Genomic DNA, 18312 nt, shown 5'->3' on the forward strand with positions numbered 1-18312 from the left:
CAAGGGATATGGGGAGAAAGCAGGAACGGGGTACTGATTTTGGATGATCAGCCCTGGTCATATTGAATGGTGGTGCTGGCACCTATTTCCTATGTTTCTAAATGAGTGACGTTTCAGGTCGGGACGCTTCTTTATGACAAATGGGATTGTGATCCCTTTATTAAACGAATAGTTGCAGAGGCTAACAGAATGCAAAAATGTAAATGTGGGTTACATAACTGAAGATATGGAGCAACGACAAAAGAATTAACCCGAAGGGGAGAACAAAAACATTGGTAAAATCCCACCGCCAACCAAGAATGTACGTAAACATTGGGTTAATTTTAAACTAGAACGTTTATTCATATGCATGAGAAAATGGACGTTACAATATCTTACAATTATTTCAGTAAACAGGGTAACTGAAATCTTTGCTGAATGGTACTCACCTGTCAACACCAAAATACGTGCAAAAGCAGAGCCTAAAGTTAGCACAAAGAAAAAATCTCCACAGGCAACTTTAAAGGAACCTACCCATTTACCTAAAAGTATGGGTGTTGGGGGTTATGAGGAGAAGGCAGGAGAATGGGGTTGAGAGGAAAAGACGGACCAGCCATGATTGAAATGAATAGACTTGATGGGCTGACTGGCCTAATTCTGCCTCTATAACCTATGAATTTAAACTATGCTCAAAGTGCTGATGTTTTATACAGTTTTCAAACTATCCTGGGCAGGGGCTGAAAATGTTGTAGTGTGGTAGAATATTTCTTCAGGGTAGATTAAAATATTATACTTTCAAACAGCATGATTGTGTTACAGCTTAAACAATGTTTAATATTTCCACATCTATATAGTTATGGCACCAAAACAAATGAACTCAACCAAAGCAAAATAGATTCACTATATTCACAAAATAAGCTGAGCATCACAGGAGCAGCAGTTGCACTCATACGAAGCACATTTTACAAGCATGATGAGAATGAAACTTGATGAATAATCTACAGGATAAGCAGCACTGATACTTACAAAACAGAGCTAATTCAGTATTAGCTCAAATTCCTGATTGTTTTTAAGCTTTTAAGCATGGATTGAATTTCAGTACGATGAAATCACATTGATGTGACTGCTAACTGGAATTTAGAAATGAGAATTTTAAATTACAACTTGGAAGTCAGAGGAAGACCTTCGTACATATCTGCTTTTAATTTAAACCAGTCAGATACTTTCTGAAGCAAGTCCTTCTCCTGACAAAGTATTTTAGCAGCCTTCATGAGCTTAGGTTTGTTCCGTTCAAGGTACTGAGTTCCATCCATTTGGAGCTGATTCAGCTTTTCTTTACGGTTTTCATCCAAAACGACATCCTCACTCAAGAAAGGATTGAAACGGAAATAGGTGTCAGGAGGCAGAAGAGCATCAAGCATGGTGTGAACTTCTGAAATAAATGTTAGAAAGGATATTACAGAGAGACTAAGAAAGGCAAAAACAAAACTGAATCAGACGGCACATGCAGAATCAAAGCTAGGTGTGCACATTGCACAAAGTAATGCCCAGAAACTAATGCAATGTGTTTAAAACCAGAGTATCAGTCCATCTCGGTGTCCACAGAACTAATTATAAACTTGATGAGCGAAATGATGTTTAATTTCTACAGATTAAAGAATATTTTGCATATGGGTTACATTGTCACAATGGTCATTCCGAACATTAACCCAACATCTTAAACCCAGAGATGGGACACAAAATGCTGGAGTAACTCAGCGGGTCAGGCAGCATCTCTGGAGGAAAGGAATAGATGCCATTTCAGGTCAAGACCTTCTTCAGTCTGTTCGTTGACCTTTTGACTTTCAGTCTGAAGGGTCTCGACCCAAAAAGTCACGTATTCCTTTTGTCCAGAGATGCTGCCTGATCCGCTGTGTTACTCTAGATTTTTGTGTCTATGGTTTAAACCAGCATCTGCAGTTCCTTCCTACACATGTTAAACCCAGAAGTTGTTACACACCAGTGTCTAAATGCAGCGTTACGTATCAGTGCATCATCCTGTACAATTGCCCTCATGACCACAAAAAGGAGACCTCTGTACAATGCTGCACAGTATTTTGATTTGTGGATTTATTATTCTACCTCCAGATCAATGGCAATTTTGAACACCTGTTTGATGGATTTTTGACTACAATTTATCCACTCTATCATAAGGTCTCTGTTAACACTGTCCTATGCTCCATCTCAGCTCCTCTGATAAAACCCTTATTCGTGTCTTTTTATGATTCTACATCCAACCCTAATCTGGGTAATGGCATTAAAAACCATTGCTATTGTCAGAACCCTTCACTCCATCTTGCAGAAAGAAAAGTTGCTCCAATAGTGAGCTGAAGCAGCAAAGGGGAAGTCCATACATTTAACCTACTGTGTTACCACCACCTCTGACATGGAGCAAGTTTAGCATTGGCATTTGACGAGATAGATTTTCAAGTTCAACTATTTTTTTTAGAATTCTGACAGTTGTTGGTAGTCAGATTGCATGTGGCCTTCATGTCTGTGGTTGAGGACTCTCTCCCAAGAAATAGAGTCTGACCATGCTCAGCCTTTCTCCATACTGAACAAAGACTGTTAAGTGTCATAGTCATAGAGTGATACAGTGTGGAAACAGGCCCTTCGCCCCAACCTGTCCACACCAGCCAACATGTCCCAGCTACACTGGTCCCACCTGCCTGCGTTTGGTCCATATCCCTCCAAACCTGTCCTATCCATGTACCTGTCCAACTGTTTCTTAAATGTTGGGATAGTCCCTGCCTCAGCTGGTTCCATACACCCACCATCCTTTGTGTGAAAAAGTTACCCCTCAGATTCCTATTAAATCTTTTCCCCTTCACCTTAAACCTCTGTCCTCTGAAACATCGGGGTTACCAGGTTATTTCAGCCACAATGCAAACACAACCCTCCTTAAAAATGGAATGCAAAGCAGTGCACAGTAATTCAGATGCAGTCTCACCAGCACCCTGCAAAGTTGCCTCAAAACTTCTCTACATTTACACTATATACATTCTGCAATTAAGATCAACATTCCATTAGCCTTATTACTTGCATGCAATTTTCTTGTTTCATGTACCAGCGTCCCTAGAATGCCTTTGCAGCACAGTATTTTGAAGCCTTGTTATGTTTAAATATTGATTTGCTTTTTCGTTCTTTCTTGCAAAGCAGATGACCTCATATTATATTGCATTTACCAACTTCTTGCCCACTCACAACCTATCTACATCTCTTTTTGGATTTTCTGTCCTTGTTACCCACTGTCTTAGTATCATTAGAAAATATCTCTCCAGTGCATCTCCATCCAAGTAAATTGTCACGGATTCAGCACCAAACTGTTGAAAACTACCTTCTTATGCCAATAGACAATAGACAATAGGTGCAGGAGGAGGCCATTCGGCCCTTCGAGCCAGCACCGCCATTCAATGTGATCATGGCTGATTATTCTCAATCAGTACCCCGTTCCTGCCTTCTCCCCATACCCCCTGACTCCGCTATCCTTAAGAGCTCTATCAAGCTCTCTCTTGAATGCATTCAGAGAATTGGCCTCCACTGTCTTCTGAGGCAGAGAATTCCACAGATTCACAACTCTTTGACTGAAAAAGTTTTTCCTCATCTCAATTCTAAATGGCCTGCCCCTTATTCTTAAACTGTGGCCCCTTGTTCTGGACTCCCCCAACATTGGGAACATGTTTCCTGCCTCTAACGTGTCCAACCCCTTAATAATCTTATACGTTTCGATAAGATCTCCTCTCATCCTTCTAAATTCCAGTGTATACAAGCCTAGTCGCTCCAGTCTTTCAACATATGATAGTCTCGCCATTCCGGGAATTAACCTAGTAAACCTACGCTGCACGCCCTCAATAAATGCTGTTTATTGTTAGCTTGCTACACCCCTACCTACTGCAATATCTGTTACTGGATAAGGGGACAGGGAGGGGGAGACAAAGCAATTGGCAGCATGCATTAACTTGCAATACCAGTGCTTGGAAATATCTTAGCAGGCATCCACTACAGGAGGTGAGTGGCTTGCATTATACAAGACTATTATATTGCTTTTATTACAGATACACAATAAAAAAGTGTCTGTCTGCTTCGAAAATCGACAAACAGTTACAACTGCATGAATGAGTAATCCCAGCAGTATACCGCCAGCTATAATTATCTAAATGTGTCCATCCACAGCAATACCTTCAGGGTATTAGGGCAAGTTACATGTAAATGATAAATGGAGACAGTCACTGGTATCCAACCTGTAAGCTCCAGATACCAAACTATTCATGAACTGTTCCTGTTTCTATTCCTATTCATGAACTGTTCTATTCCTATTCCTATTCCTATTTCTATTCATGAACTATTCCTGTTCTGTGACCTACGGAAGTTGATGATCAGCTCCTTGGTCTTGGAGGTATTTAGGGACAGGTTGTTATCAGAGCACTAGTCCGCCAGGTTCTGCACCTCCGCTCTGTAGTTTGTTTCATCACCGTTGGTGATCTATAAGTATTTTCTGACTTGTCTTGTAACAAAACTCAGGGTGCAATTCTGGATATGCATTGTGTGATCAGATAAATGCACACTCATTCATTGGGTAGCTGATGTTAATGGATTAGACTTGCTGCGAGCTGAATAATCAGATCTTGAATATGAGGTATCTTAATTCAAAATGAACGGCAAATTAAATTATAAATTATATTCCTCAGTACTGCAATGCTGTGGAAATAATTCTTAAATGCCAATAAAACCGTTCAAATGGAAAAATATTCTTATCAGTAATGTGCACATATTAAAGTCATTTTGGATCGAATCCACTGATGAAGTATTACAAGGCATGCTTTTAACTGAATTGCACAAGAAGATTACGTGGATGCTGAAGGATGATATTATTAAAAAAAACAATAAAAGAACCCTAATGAAAAATTGAATCTTTTGTAATAATGAAGTTCAAGGTAGAAATGAGCAGCAATTTGTCATACTTCTCTTGCATTTTATTAATGCCTGCAAGCAATTGACATTCTTGCACTTTAAGCAGTCAAGTTATCACAACTGAGTTTCATTATTTTGTCTTATTCATTCTGTTTCTTGTGCATTGTGGACTTTTAAGAATAGTGTATTATATTTAAACCCTATGAAAATTGAAAAAAAAAAGAAAATATCTGATAATCTGGGCGGCACGGTAGCGCAGCGGTAGAGTTGCTGCTTTACAGCGAATGCAGCTCCGGAGACTCAGGTTCGATCCTGACTACGGGTGCTGCACTGTAAGGAGTTTGTACGTTCTCCCCGTGACCTGCGTGGGTTTTCTCCGAGATCTTCGGTTTCCTCCCACACTCCAAAGACGTACAGGTATGTAGGTTAATTGGCTGGGTAAATGTAAAAATTGTCCCTAGTGGGTGTAGGATAGTGTTAATGTACGGGGATCATTGGGCGGCACGGACTTGGTGGGCCGAAAAGGCCTGTTTCCGGCTGTATATATATGATATGATATGATGATAATCTGTGAATGTGTCTCAATGGGTCTACAATTAAGTTCCAGAGATAACAAAAATACATGTCAGCCAGTTAATCGCAACACATCTCAAAGAGATCTCCACTAGCTGTTATGCTGCATTAAATATTATAGGATTGGTGAAGAAACACCATTATTTTTTGAAAACATTTAAATAATAGTGGGATTGAATAAAAGGTAGTTTCCAGTATTCAGAAACAATGTGGAAGGAAAGTGAAGGTGGATATTGCTTTTATGGCTAGGGTATCCAATTAATTACACCAAGAAACTGGTCTTTGAAGGTTATTTATCTTATGGCTGTTTGAGATCAAATTTCAGCTGGCTTGTTTGGTGCTTTTTCTTTGGAACTGAAGGTTCAGAAATTACAGTTTGTTTAGCAGAGATGGCTTGCTGGTAGATCAATCTTAAATTAGAATATCTTGATATTCATATGTGAGTGTATGCAACCTCTGGCCTAATGAGGACAATAACTTTAAGGTTTGAGTGCGGCAGTGTGACCTGCGAGAATCTCAAGACGGTTTTAGGAAATACAAATGGCACTAAAAGTGTACAAATGTTTAAGGAGGTTGTATTACTCTATTATTAATCTGACTCTGGAATAATTCAACAAAAGAAGGCAGTGATGGATAGTATAAGAAGATAACTGCACACTTTTATTCTCATTGAGTCCATGTTTGTCACTAATATCCTAGCCTTTGCCACCAGTGTGATAAGATTTCTCCCTGAATCTTGTGCAGTAAGAGTCAAGTGAGATCTATATTCAGGAAGTATTCCACTAAAGGTATCGTACATTTTACACAGGTACAGATACATACAGCTTTTCAATAATCATCCCATTTTTAACAATAGATGGGCACAGATACATACAGCTTTTCAATAATCATCCCATCTTTTAACAACTCACCACTTTGCATTATTGTCAAAATGATCACCAAAATACTTGTTTTTCCATTTTAAACTGTTTCAAAGTTGGGTGGATCTTTCACAGGGTAAATCTGGTATTGAAGTTATTTGATGCTATTGAAGTTATTTTTAATTACCGTCAGAAATCAACGTTTTAGTCACTAACCTTCTGTATCAGTGGCACTGCTTATTACGTTAGTCAGTTTGGTTTTGAGACTTGTGTAAGTCACATTGTGTTTCCCCAATGTTTCAAAGCGTCCCGTTCCAAGTGAGATCACACACTGAAAGGGTGTGTTTGGCCAAATGCGTTTGCACTCGTGTATGGCCAGAGCACAAGGATTGTTGATGAGCAAGCCACCATCCTAATGGAGAGGGAAAAAACAAAGATTATTTAGTTATTATGACAATACATTTAACATACCACACTGGCTTTTTCTTGAAGTTACAAAATGTTAAGGCTCTCGCGTGGCATAGGTAGGTTGTGGAGTTCGAGGTCTAAATTGTCCTCGCCCTCTCTCTCCTTGTGAGTCATTGAATCTTCACCAAAGGTGGAAACATGGGCCCTTCTCATCTCTTCAACCACAGGAAAACCTCGCCTTTATCATCAGTATGATGGAATTGAAATTTGGCATTTGTGATTTGAAATAGTGTTTTCATGCTGCCTTTACCAATTAATAATATTTACCAAAAATCTGAACTGATTTTTTATAAAATTCATTCTCAGCAAATGAAAGGCCAGCTGCAAACTAGGATTAAAAGTATTTCTGATCTCTTTGTTTATCCAACTCAAAATAGATAAGCATTATCTAAAGTCTATTGAAGTCCAGAGCACCATTGTGATTGAAGCATTAAAATAGAAGCCCCGATAAATCAAATATTAAGGTGGTGAATGTCAATCTTGGATTATAAATAACATCTGGTATCTTATAGATCGATGACATACTATTTCAAAACATTCTTCAGGGTGCTATATCAAAACCAGAATGATTATGTTTTTAGTTTTATCCGGCCAAGATGTGTGGAAAATACAATTACTTAAATTTATGTAGATCTTGTAATCTTGTAAATTAATCCTAGAGACAAGAATTCTTGAAGATTAGCGATCACAGATTACGTCAGAGGAGGTCACAGAGATAGCGAGGTAGATGCCTCTGGAGAATATGAAAACAAGGAGAACCCTCAGCGGTCTGAGACCATTAACCATGCTTCAGCCATCTTGGCAAAATGATTAATGGTGTTAGGTGCAGATAAGTGCAAGGTGTTACATTTTGAGAAGTAAAATCAGGGCAGGACCTTCACAGTGAATGGCAGGGCTCTGGGAGGTGCTGTTGAGCAGAAGGATCTAGGAGTGCAGGCACATAGCTTCTCTGAAAGTGGCATCACAGGAAGATCGGGTGGTCAAGAAGGCTTTTGGCACATTGGCCTTCATCAGTCAGGGTATTAAGTATAGAAGTTAGGATACGTTACAGTTGTACCAGGCGTGGTAAGGCCACATTTGGAGTTGTGTTCGGTTTTGGTCACCCTGCTATAGGAAAGATGTTAAGCTGGAAAGGATGCAGAGAAGTTGTACAAAAATATTGCCAGGACTTGAGGGCCTGAGCTACAGGGAGAGGCTGGGCAGGCTAGCACTTTATTCCTTGGAGCGCATAAGGATATGGGTGAACTTACATATCATGAGGGGAATAGATAGGAGGGTAGATGCACAATCTTTTACCGAGAGTGGGTGAATCAGGAACCAAAGGACATAGATTTATGGTGAAAGAGGAAAGATTTAATAGGAACTTCAGGGTCAACTTTTTCAATAGACAATAGACAATAGACAATAGGTGCAGGAGTAGGCCATTCGGCCCTTCGAGCCAGCACACCCATTCAATGTGATCATGGCTGATCATTCTCAATCAGTACCCCGTTCCTGCTTTCTCCCCATACCCCCTGACTCCACTATCCTTAAGAGCTCTATCTAGCTCTCTCTTGAATCTCCACCTCTTTTCACCTTCCGCAGAGACCGTTCCCTCAGCAACTCCATGGTAAACTCATCCCTTCCCACCAAAACCACCCCTTCCCCAGGTACATTCCCCAGCAACCGCAAAAGATGCAACACCTGTCCCTATACCTCCTCCCTTGACTCTGTCCAGGGACCCCGACAGTCCTTTCAGGTTGCGCAGAAGTTCACTTGCACATCCTCCAGCCTCGTCTACTGTATCCATTGTTCAAGGAGTGGACTCTTATACATCGGCAAGACCAAATGCAGACTAGTCGATCATTTCGCTGAACACCGTCACTCAGTCCACCTGGGCCTACCTGATCTCCCAGTTGCCAAACACTTTAATTCCCCTTCCCATTCCCAAACTTAGCTTTCTGTTCTGTGCCTCATCCATTGTCAGATTGAAGCCAAATGGAGGAACAGCACCTCATATTTTGCTTGGGCAGTTTACAACCTAGTGGTATGAATAATGGTTTCTCTAACTTCAAGTAACCCCTGCATCCCATCTCTCCCCGTCCCTCCCCCGCCCAAGTCGTTGTACTAGCTTCAAAGCCGTCTTGAGTCTCATTGTCTGTAACTAATTTTCACCTAGGCCACAGCTAACAATGGCCTGTTTCCTTTATCATCGTCACTTTTTTGCACATCTTCCATTCATTTGTTCTATATCTCTCGTTTCCCTTTCCCCTAACTCTCAGTCTGAAGAAGGGTCTCAACCCGAAACGTCCCCTATTCCTTTTCTCCAGCGATGCTGTCTGACCCCCTGAGTTACTCCAGCTTTTTGTGTAACACAGAGTAACATCCTCTTTTTCACACAGATGGTGGGTATATGGAACGTGCTGCCAGAGGACGCAGTTAAGCAGTTACTATAACAACATTTAAAAGACATTTGGACAGGTGCATGAATAGGAAAGGGATAAGGGTCAAACGCGGGCAGCAGGGACTAGTGTAGATGGAGAATCTTGTCGGCCTGGGCAAATTGGGCCGAAGGGCCTGTTTCCATGCTGTATGAATGTGTCACAATATGGGCAACCATATCAGAAAATGTAATTGTTGGGGGATAGAAAATAGCCATTCAGCCCTTTGATTCAAAGCCAGCTGATGGCAAAGGAATCCCATCTGCCGCATGAGCTCACATTTTCGTCAGAGCTCTGAAATTTATTCTGTCACGTGGTTTGAAAATTCTAATTAAAAAAGTACAGAATCATTTTATAGCCATCATCCATACAGCAAGGATTCATTGGTCATAGCCAACGTTTGGAGAATGGGTTCATTCCCGATATCTTCCTTGGGTCCCTTGCCTTAAAATGTAAACTTGTTCCATGATTTACAAACCTTCCACGACTGAGAACAGCTTCCTTATATCTACCTATCTAATTCCATTAAGACCTAATATGTCTCTTTTCAGTGAGCTCAATGAAAGGTGGAGAGGTGGAAGATGAGCCAGGACAGTACATAGCACGGGAACATGTCCTTTAGACCTAAATGTCTGTGCTGAACATGATGCTTCATGTTGACAGGTGTATAGATCATCTCCAGTTAAACTAATCTCCTCCCTTCTTTGCATATGCATGTGGCTATATAAAAGGCTCGTAAATGGCACCATCATATCTGCTTTCATTACCAACCCTGGCAGCTCAGGGCATCCACAGGCCTGCATGTGTAAAACAAAAATTGACGCCCACATCTCCTTTAAACTTTCCCCCTCTGACCTTAAAGCTAAACCTTAATTTTTGACACTTCCACTCTAGGCAAAATAGAACCAGTGTGAACAAGAGCTGATTTGGGACCAAAAAATTGACAATGTTGCAGAACCTTGTTGATGGAGTGGATATTGCAGTCAGATCATCCAGGACTTCAAAACTGCCATGGTTTGATTTATCCTCAGCAACCAAAGAGAGATATCGAATCAGTGTCTAGAAAATTCAGTTTATGGTGAGGAGGAAAATATACTATTCAACTGTTGCTCCATAATCTCAGGCAGACAACTAAATTATCTAAACTTCTGTCAACAAGAAACATACTTTATATTTCCTTATCAAATATGAAGCATAGATATTTAAAAACTAATATTCTTGTGTTAGCCTTGTTTCAAACTCAATAAACACATTGCGTACACAGTATCAGCGATCTTGCTTTCTCATTTCCTTCTTGAAATGATCCCCATAAACCACAATGATCATGAATCTCAATTAAAAGCAACTTTTACACTGGAGGCTTCAGCAAACACTGAAAGAGACTGTCAGTTGCTGATCTTTTAAAGGTTTTTATGTTACTTATTATTCAGTCGCTATGGTTTGCTCAGAAAAGTGAAGTGCAAGTCCAGAGAAGCTTTATGTCAAACACAACCATTGTGATAACACCTCCTTGCCAGTGTGCCACTCCGATCTTCGTCACCGGCACAAGCCAGAAGCTAACGACAAACACCATGAGCAGTGCCTGGCCGCTGCTAAACACTGGCACCCTGGATAGTGCTCTTGACTGAGCCGAGGCCACAACTGTGTCCAATTAGCTGTTGGAAGGAACTGCAGATGTTGGTTTACATCGAAGATAGACACAAATGCTCAAACTCAGTGGTCAGGCAGCATCTCTGGAGCATCCAACATCTTGGATCTAATAATCCAATTAGCTGTTATTGGATTGGCCCACCCGCATCACGCCTCCTTCCTCCTGAAAAACCAAGGCAATTCCAGACAGAGAGGAGGACTGTGATGGGAAGCAAGAGAGAAATGGAAAGCTGGAGAGCAAGGGGAAGCAAGCAAAGGAGCAAGGGGAAGCAAAAAAGGGAGAAAGGAAGAAAGGGAGAAAGGAAGAATGGGAAAGTGGGGCGCATTTATACTAGTGGTGTTTCCATTTTGCAGGCTTGAAGGAAGACTGCACGCCTGGACAATCTTGAGACCTCTAGCACTCCTTTTAGGGAGAACACTGAGCTGTTGGGTCAAGCCCTAAACAACCAGAAAGGTTGTTTTTCCCCTACTGCGAGAGTGTCGGTGTAGACATTGTCAATGTTACAACAATATGACCGTGCCCACTTAGAAATATGTTAGCTGCGCCCTTGCTGCCTGTCCCCAGCCAAATTGCTGGCGTGGAGGGAAGAGCAGAACATTGATGAGAGCACTTGCATCTTGTTGTATCTCCCTAGTCCACCCCTCTTGCCACATGCTGATTAAAATGCTTTCAGTGCTGAGAAATGAGTTGAAGTTGATATCAAGTCATTTGTGCATGACATTCTTGTGGAAAGTGGTTGTGAATTAGACACATTTTTGGAAGATTTGTTCACCTAATGTTCTGATCATGTGACTTTAAATCGTACATTAGATTTTAGAGATACAGTGAGGAAACAGGCCCTTCGGCTCACTGAGTCTACACCGACCAGCAACACCAATACAATCCTACACACTAGGGACAATTTACCATTCTCATCAAAGCCAATTAACCGACAAACCTGTATGCCTTTGGAGTGTGGGAGGAAATCGGAGCACCCGGATAAAACCCACGTGGTCAGAGGGAGAACGTGTAAACATTGGTACAGACAGCACCAGTAATCGGGATATTCCTCTAAACCTATTCTATCCATGTGTATATAGTTTACATGCCAGTTAACTAGCAGCTAAAAAGAAGTAAGGTACAAAGGGAGAGCATGAAACATGCTTAAAATTGTCTGCAGGACCTATTTCAAATGCTATCTGGATTATAAAGTGCCCATTGATATAGCAAATGAACTGTAACACGCGATGATTAATGGCTCAAAAAAAAATCTGAGCTCTGACACCATGCATTCAATCTATAAAAGTTGAGAATGAATGAACTGACATATATCAATGAAAAAAAAGTGACTTGTGATAAATTACCCCCTAAAAAACAGTGAGGAATGGAAACTACTGTTTACGCTTGTATTATGAACTCAATTTAAAACATAGCCTATACATACGGGACTAATATTGGAAAAAAAAATGGAACAGAATTTATATTCTCACACCTCTTTCTTTCTCCAAATGCAGAAATAAAAATCTCTCCTGACCGGCTACAAACAACTAATTTACAGTGGATGATGAATTTGCAAGATCACCAAAGAAAAGAGTGTTTTATGACCTGTCTGTCATGCATTCCCAATTGTTAAATCTCTTTATACTGCAGTATTAATCAGGCTTCGTATTGAAGGGCATTTTAAATCCAAACTATCAGAAGAATAACAAAATAATCCAAGAAACAGCATTAAATAGAAGTAACCTGGAGACATATGTAACGGAGACAAGATGTGCTTTCATCTATCCTTTCGAAAACATGAACTTATTTTTTAAGACGCTATCATGCCAAACAAAAACAAAATTATTTTATATTTTGTTTTCAAATTAGATGGCACCAGGCTGGCTAATTAAATGAAAACATGACTGCATTTTTTTAAGGGAATTTGCATTCAAAAACACAATATGAGAATAGATCCAGTTACATTTTCAAATGTGCTGTGTATTAAAATAACTGCATTCTTTGTATATAGACACAAAAAGCTGGAGATAGACACAAAAAGCTGGAGTAACTCAGCAGGACAGGCAGCATCCCTGGAGAGAAGGAACATCAGTAATGTACTTCAGTTGGCATAGAAACATCTGCATGAGGTTATGGCTGAAACGACAAACATGGTTAGAATTCCCTTTGCTTTGTTGTCGAGGAAAATTATTTTCTTGCAGGATAGTAAGGGCCGGGAGTTCACTTCTCGAAAAGGCGGCTGAGGCAAAATATACTCAAAAAAGTAAAAAAATAAATGTATGTATAGTTGAATAACTATGAACTGCAGGGGTACAAATCCAGTATTAGAATGCATCTGGCTCCTCCCTTTCAACCAGCACAGGCAGATTGGACCAAAATATTGGACCGGTGTTATAAACTTCCTATTATATATGAATGAGGCGAAACCCAGGTTAAACAGAATTTTCAGTAGCACGAGGGAGGAAAGTAAGCAACTTTGAGGAAAAGGACGTCACAGTGACCAGAAGCTCTCGCATTTACTTATGCATCATGGGGAGATAAGGGGCCCATTGTGATATACAAAATCAAGGAATACTTTTGAAGATGCAATGCAAATAGATAACATTTAAAACAGAAACCAGTCACGTGGCTCAATCAATCCCATCCTTCTAACGTGCAGCATCACGGCCCTTTCAATCAAAACCCTCTTGAGCCTCTGCTTGAATACATTAGCTAATATTTTCTTAATTAAATTACAGCAAAACGATGATACTGCAGACTCCTAATTAGCTCAATTTTGATTGATCCCATGGCACTCTATATAAAACAGGGACTCATTCCACCAAATATTTATGCTTAAATTAAATACCATTAAATGGATCACCTCTGCTAATAGTAAGATCCTGCAGTGTGTAAATCTATGCCTGCGTACCTACATGGCACCAATTATTGAATCTCAAAAGCAACCCATTTGCTGTAAACTGCCGGGGAACCTGTTGATCAACGTAAATTTGTCATTTATTATCATTAAAAAAATTAAGAATCATGTTTAATGGATATTGCATATTTCTGAGTTGAAATTTTCGGGTTTTATTTTGGTTCAGTTCAAGGAATTTTTTGGTTTTATGACTGTCTAAAAAAATCACGTGTAATTAGTTATTCAAAGATCTTCCTTTTAAGGATTGCAGCAACTTTCAGTATAAAGCACAATGAGCCAATAATCAGGAATAACAACCATTACAGACTATCAGGATTAGGTATTCCTTCAGGAAAACCTTAAAATAATCATAAACATCTTTATCTTCATTTCCATCGGGACTTTCAACTAGCTCACCACATACCAATGCGTTCCACAACAAAAGTCAAATTGGTCAACCATCTATGCGTGCATTTTGACAACCACATGTGCTATTGTTAAATCAAAATGAATGAAAACATAAATTCTGCACAAATGACATTTATTGCTGGCACAGAGTTTCACTGGAGAAGAAGAAAATGGAATAACCTCAGGGTTTTTTTCCTCCAGTTTCAAAATAAAAAATTGGCTAATATTGAAAAATTCAAGACTTTGGTACATAGTTGTTAGCCTTACCTGATGAAGGTCGTTGCCAATAGCATATTCCTGAAAATAGCCGGGTGCAGCTGAAGATGCTCGGATGGCCTGCCAGAGTTTAAATTTACATCCTCCCATATAGTGCGATCTTATACCAGGTAGGTAATTGTAGTTCCTGAAGACAAATGCTTTCAGTGGTATCCCTTTGTTCACTATCGTACTCACAGCAGCTACCTGTGAAGTAAAGTTTCATTAATGAATAAAAGTTAAATGAAGCATTCAGCCATTTCTATAATTCAGCCACGTATCGCGTACACAATGAAATAATCTACAGATGAAATGCATATACAAGGAATTCAAGAGCGTGGTTAATCTGCGAAATTCATTGCCACAGACAGCAGTGGATGCCGTCAATGGATATTTTTAAGGCGGAGATTGACAGATTGTCGATTAGTATGGGTGTCAAGGGATATGGGGAGAAAGCAGGAGAATGGGATTGAGGGAAGAGTAGATCAGCCATGATTGAATGCTGGAGTAGACTTGATGGGCCGAATGGCCTAATTCTGCTCCTATAACATATGAATGAACTGCAGGTGCTGCTTTACAAAACAAAGGAGGCAAAATGCTGGAGTGGGTTAGCGGGTCAGGCAGCATCTCTGGAGAACATGGATGCCGTCAATGGATATTTTTAAGGCGGAGATTGACAGATTGTTGATTAGTATGGGTGTCAAGGGTTATGGGGAGAAAGCAGGAGAATGGGATTGAGAGGGAAGAGTAGATCAGCCATGATTGAATGCTGGAGTAGACTTGATGGGCCGAATGGCCTAATTCTGCTCCTATAACATATGAATGAACTGCAGGTGCTGCTTTACAAAACAAAGGAGGCAAAGTGCTGGAGTGGGTTAACGGGTCAGGCAGCATCTCTGGAGAACATGGATCGGGTCTAAAGAAGGATTACGATCTGAAATATCACCTATCCCCATTCTCCAAAGATACTGCATAACCTGTCAAATTACTCTAGCACTTTGCTGGTTTGGTGTAGAATGTGCACATTAGGTTAGTTTTGTTTTAAATAGGGATTTCATTATACATTTTTAGGGTTAGCCCAACTTCAAGTTTAATATCAGTAAACTCTTGGATACAAATACTGAAAATAGAACGACCAATAACATGAGAAAAATAGGAGGTGACGGGTCATCCCGAAATACTGAGGCAGATCTCCCACTATCTGCCAGCTGCCTGCAGTCTCTCAATGAGGGACCCGTCTCCAGTCAGAGCAGGCAGGAGCTCACCTAACACGGTAGCGCAGACGGTAGAGTTGCTGCTTTACAGCGAATGCAGCGCCGGAGACACAGGTTCGATCCTGACTACGGGTGCTGCACTGTAAGGAGTTTGTACGTTCACTCCGTGACCTGCGTGGGTTTTCTCCGAGATCTTCGGTTTCCTCCCACACTCCAAAGACGTACAGGTTATGTAGGTTAATTGGCTGGGTAAATGTAAAAATTGTCCCTAGTGGGTGTAGGATAGTGTTAATGTACGGGGATCGCTGGGCGGCACGGACTTGGAGGGCCGAAAAGGCCTGTTTCCGGCTGTAGATATATGATATGATAAGTGGCTGGCTACACTGAGAGAACAGCTTTGTCAGCCGGTAAGGCCTTGTCCACAGGCTCGCCAGCTCCCATTAATTGCTTCAGATTAGCTAAATTAGTTTTCGTTTAAACTTAAAGGACTGAGCACACAGTCACACTTAAAAATGTGTAACCCAACTCAATTAAATTAAATAACAAGCCCTCCATACAGATTAACAAACTTATTTTGGGCAACACAGTGGCGCAATGGTAGAGATGCTGCCTTACAGCACCAGAGACCCAGGTTTAATCCTGACTACAGGTACTGTCTGTACGGAGTTTGTACTTTCTCCCCGTAACCGCGTGAGTTTCCTCCAGGAGCTCTGGTTTCCTCCCATATTCCAAAGACTTGCAGGGTTGTAGGTTAATTGGTTTCTGTAAATTGTCCCTAGAGTGTAGGATACTGTTGGTGTACGTTGGTTGGAGCAGATTCGGTGGGCCGAAGGGCCTGTTTCCCTAAACTATACACTATACCCCTAAACTAAAATTAAATGTTTTCTTTTTTCCACTTCTGACAGTGGCTTTGGCCTGAAATGCTAACTCTGTTTCTTTTCCCACAGATGTGGCCTGACCTTCAGAGTATTTCTAGCATTTGCTGTTCCTAATTTTAGATTTACAGCATTTGCAGATTTTTGGTTTGATTTTCAAGCTTTTCTTATCTTTCGCCCATTAGCAGATTCATCCTCTGAGTACAACGGGTTTACAGTATTTAAATAGGATTAGTCTGTTCAGGATCTGTGGGTAGTTTTACCAACCTGAGAATGAGGAAATCAGTGGAAGTTTCCTCTGCTCTGTGGGACCAAAAGCCATCTGTAAAGCATAGCACAGGTATCAGCAGCTGGCACTCTTTTGAGTGAATGGCTGTGTGACAGAACTGTTCTGAAAAGCCCAGTTGTGTGGATCGTGGTGGAAGACAGATTCATGGGTGGTCCTTGGTTTGAATATATAGCAAGGGATTTTACTACACAATCCAATAGACAACAGACATAGAAACATAGAAAATAGGTGCAGGAGGAGGGCATTCGGCCCTTCGAGCCAGCACCCGCCATTCATTGTGATCATGGCTGATTGTCCACAATCAATAACCCGTGCCTGCCTTCTCCTCATATCCCTTGATTTCACTAGCCCCTAGAGCTCTATCCAACTCTCCCTTAATTCCATCCAGTGATTTGGCCTCCACTGCCCCCTGTGGCAGAGAATTCCTCAAATTCACAACTCTCTGGGTGAAAAAGTTTCTTCTCACCTCAGTTTCTAACCTCCCCTTCTCACCTCCCCTTTATTCTAAGACTGTGGCCCCTGATTCTGGACTCGACCCAACATTGAGAACATTTTTCCTGCATCTAGCTTGTCCAGTCCTTTTATAATACCCCCAGACTCCACTATCTTTAAGCGTTCTATCTAGCTCCCTCTTGAAAGCATCCAGAGAATTGGCCTCCAATGCCTTCTGTGGCAGAGAATTCCATTACACTACTAATAGGCCACAAGCAATAAACTTTTAACTTATTTTTTGTCGGACACTCTTGGGATCAAACTTCTATCAATTCTGAGATTGCCATTATTGGCAATTTACTGCAGATGGAGCAGAAAGTGCCTACCAGGACTGGTGGGTAAGTCAGTTGGGAAGTGAAATGTTCCTTGCACCATCATTGATTAATTACTGTTGCAGAACAACAGGAATTCCCTTGAACTAAGCCCTAACAGCAACCAAGCCAGATAATGGGAGCCGCCTCTCACATTTTGCTCGATTTTCCTGGGCAGCGTTCAAAATTAGCAGCAAAATTCCAGACAATGGCTTGAGGGAATATAGAGAGCCTGCTGAAAACAGTTACACTGGCATCCCTCAAATTCAAGGTCAAAACACATAAAAGATATGCCCGAGATATATTATTAATAAACCTCTTTCATTCAGCATATTTTACAATAAGGAATTGATCATTATTTTGCTTTATTCAAAATATATCTGAAAATTTGTTTTATTTGATGCAATGTGCCACGTTATATCTTCCCGCACACAATCTGCATCACATGTGAAAACGTCATATTTTATCCATACAATTTTCTGCTTTGGAGAACCTTGGAGAATCTGCAGTTGGATTTGTGAACACAACTCTGTATTGATGTTAGGAGACCAAACAAATTATTTCCCTCCAAATGGAAAATCAATTTGGTCTTTACTTTGTTCAGCATAAAGATTAGCACAGCAAATTGTCCTAATTATTAACAGATAAGGCTCTCCAGAAAGCTGATGATACTAAATTATCTTCCTTTCTCC

The 18312-nt window shown here is 40.6% G+C and overlaps 1 protein-coding gene across 2 annotated transcripts in view; it reads right to left on the reverse strand.

Moving 5' to 3' along the window:
* Nucleotides 1-317: 317 nt before the first annotated feature.
* The window catches only part of pnpla8 (patatin-like phospholipase domain containing 8), a 64149-nt gene continuing 46154 nt past the window's right edge, over nucleotides 318-18312 (reverse strand). For both annotated transcript variants that reach the window (XM_078416968.1, XM_078416969.1), the window contains exons 8-10: nucleotides 14452-14646; nucleotides 6579-6774; nucleotides 318-1411 (exon numbers count right to left, since the gene is read on the reverse strand). In XM_078416968.1, the coding sequence (XP_078273094.1) occupies nucleotides 1137-1411; nucleotides 6579-6774; nucleotides 14452-14646 (666 nt within the window). In that variant the 3' untranslated portion in view covers nucleotides 318-1136. The remainder of the gene's footprint in view (nucleotides 1412-6578; nucleotides 6775-14451; nucleotides 14647-18312) is intronic.

The sequence above is a fragment of the Rhinoraja longicauda genome, chromosome 20 (genome assembly GCF_053455715.1).
Source record: "Rhinoraja longicauda isolate Sanriku21f chromosome 20, sRhiLon1.1, whole genome shotgun sequence".
Classification (NCBI taxonomy): domain Eukaryota; kingdom Metazoa; phylum Chordata; class Chondrichthyes; order Rajiformes; family Arhynchobatidae; genus Rhinoraja; species Rhinoraja longicauda.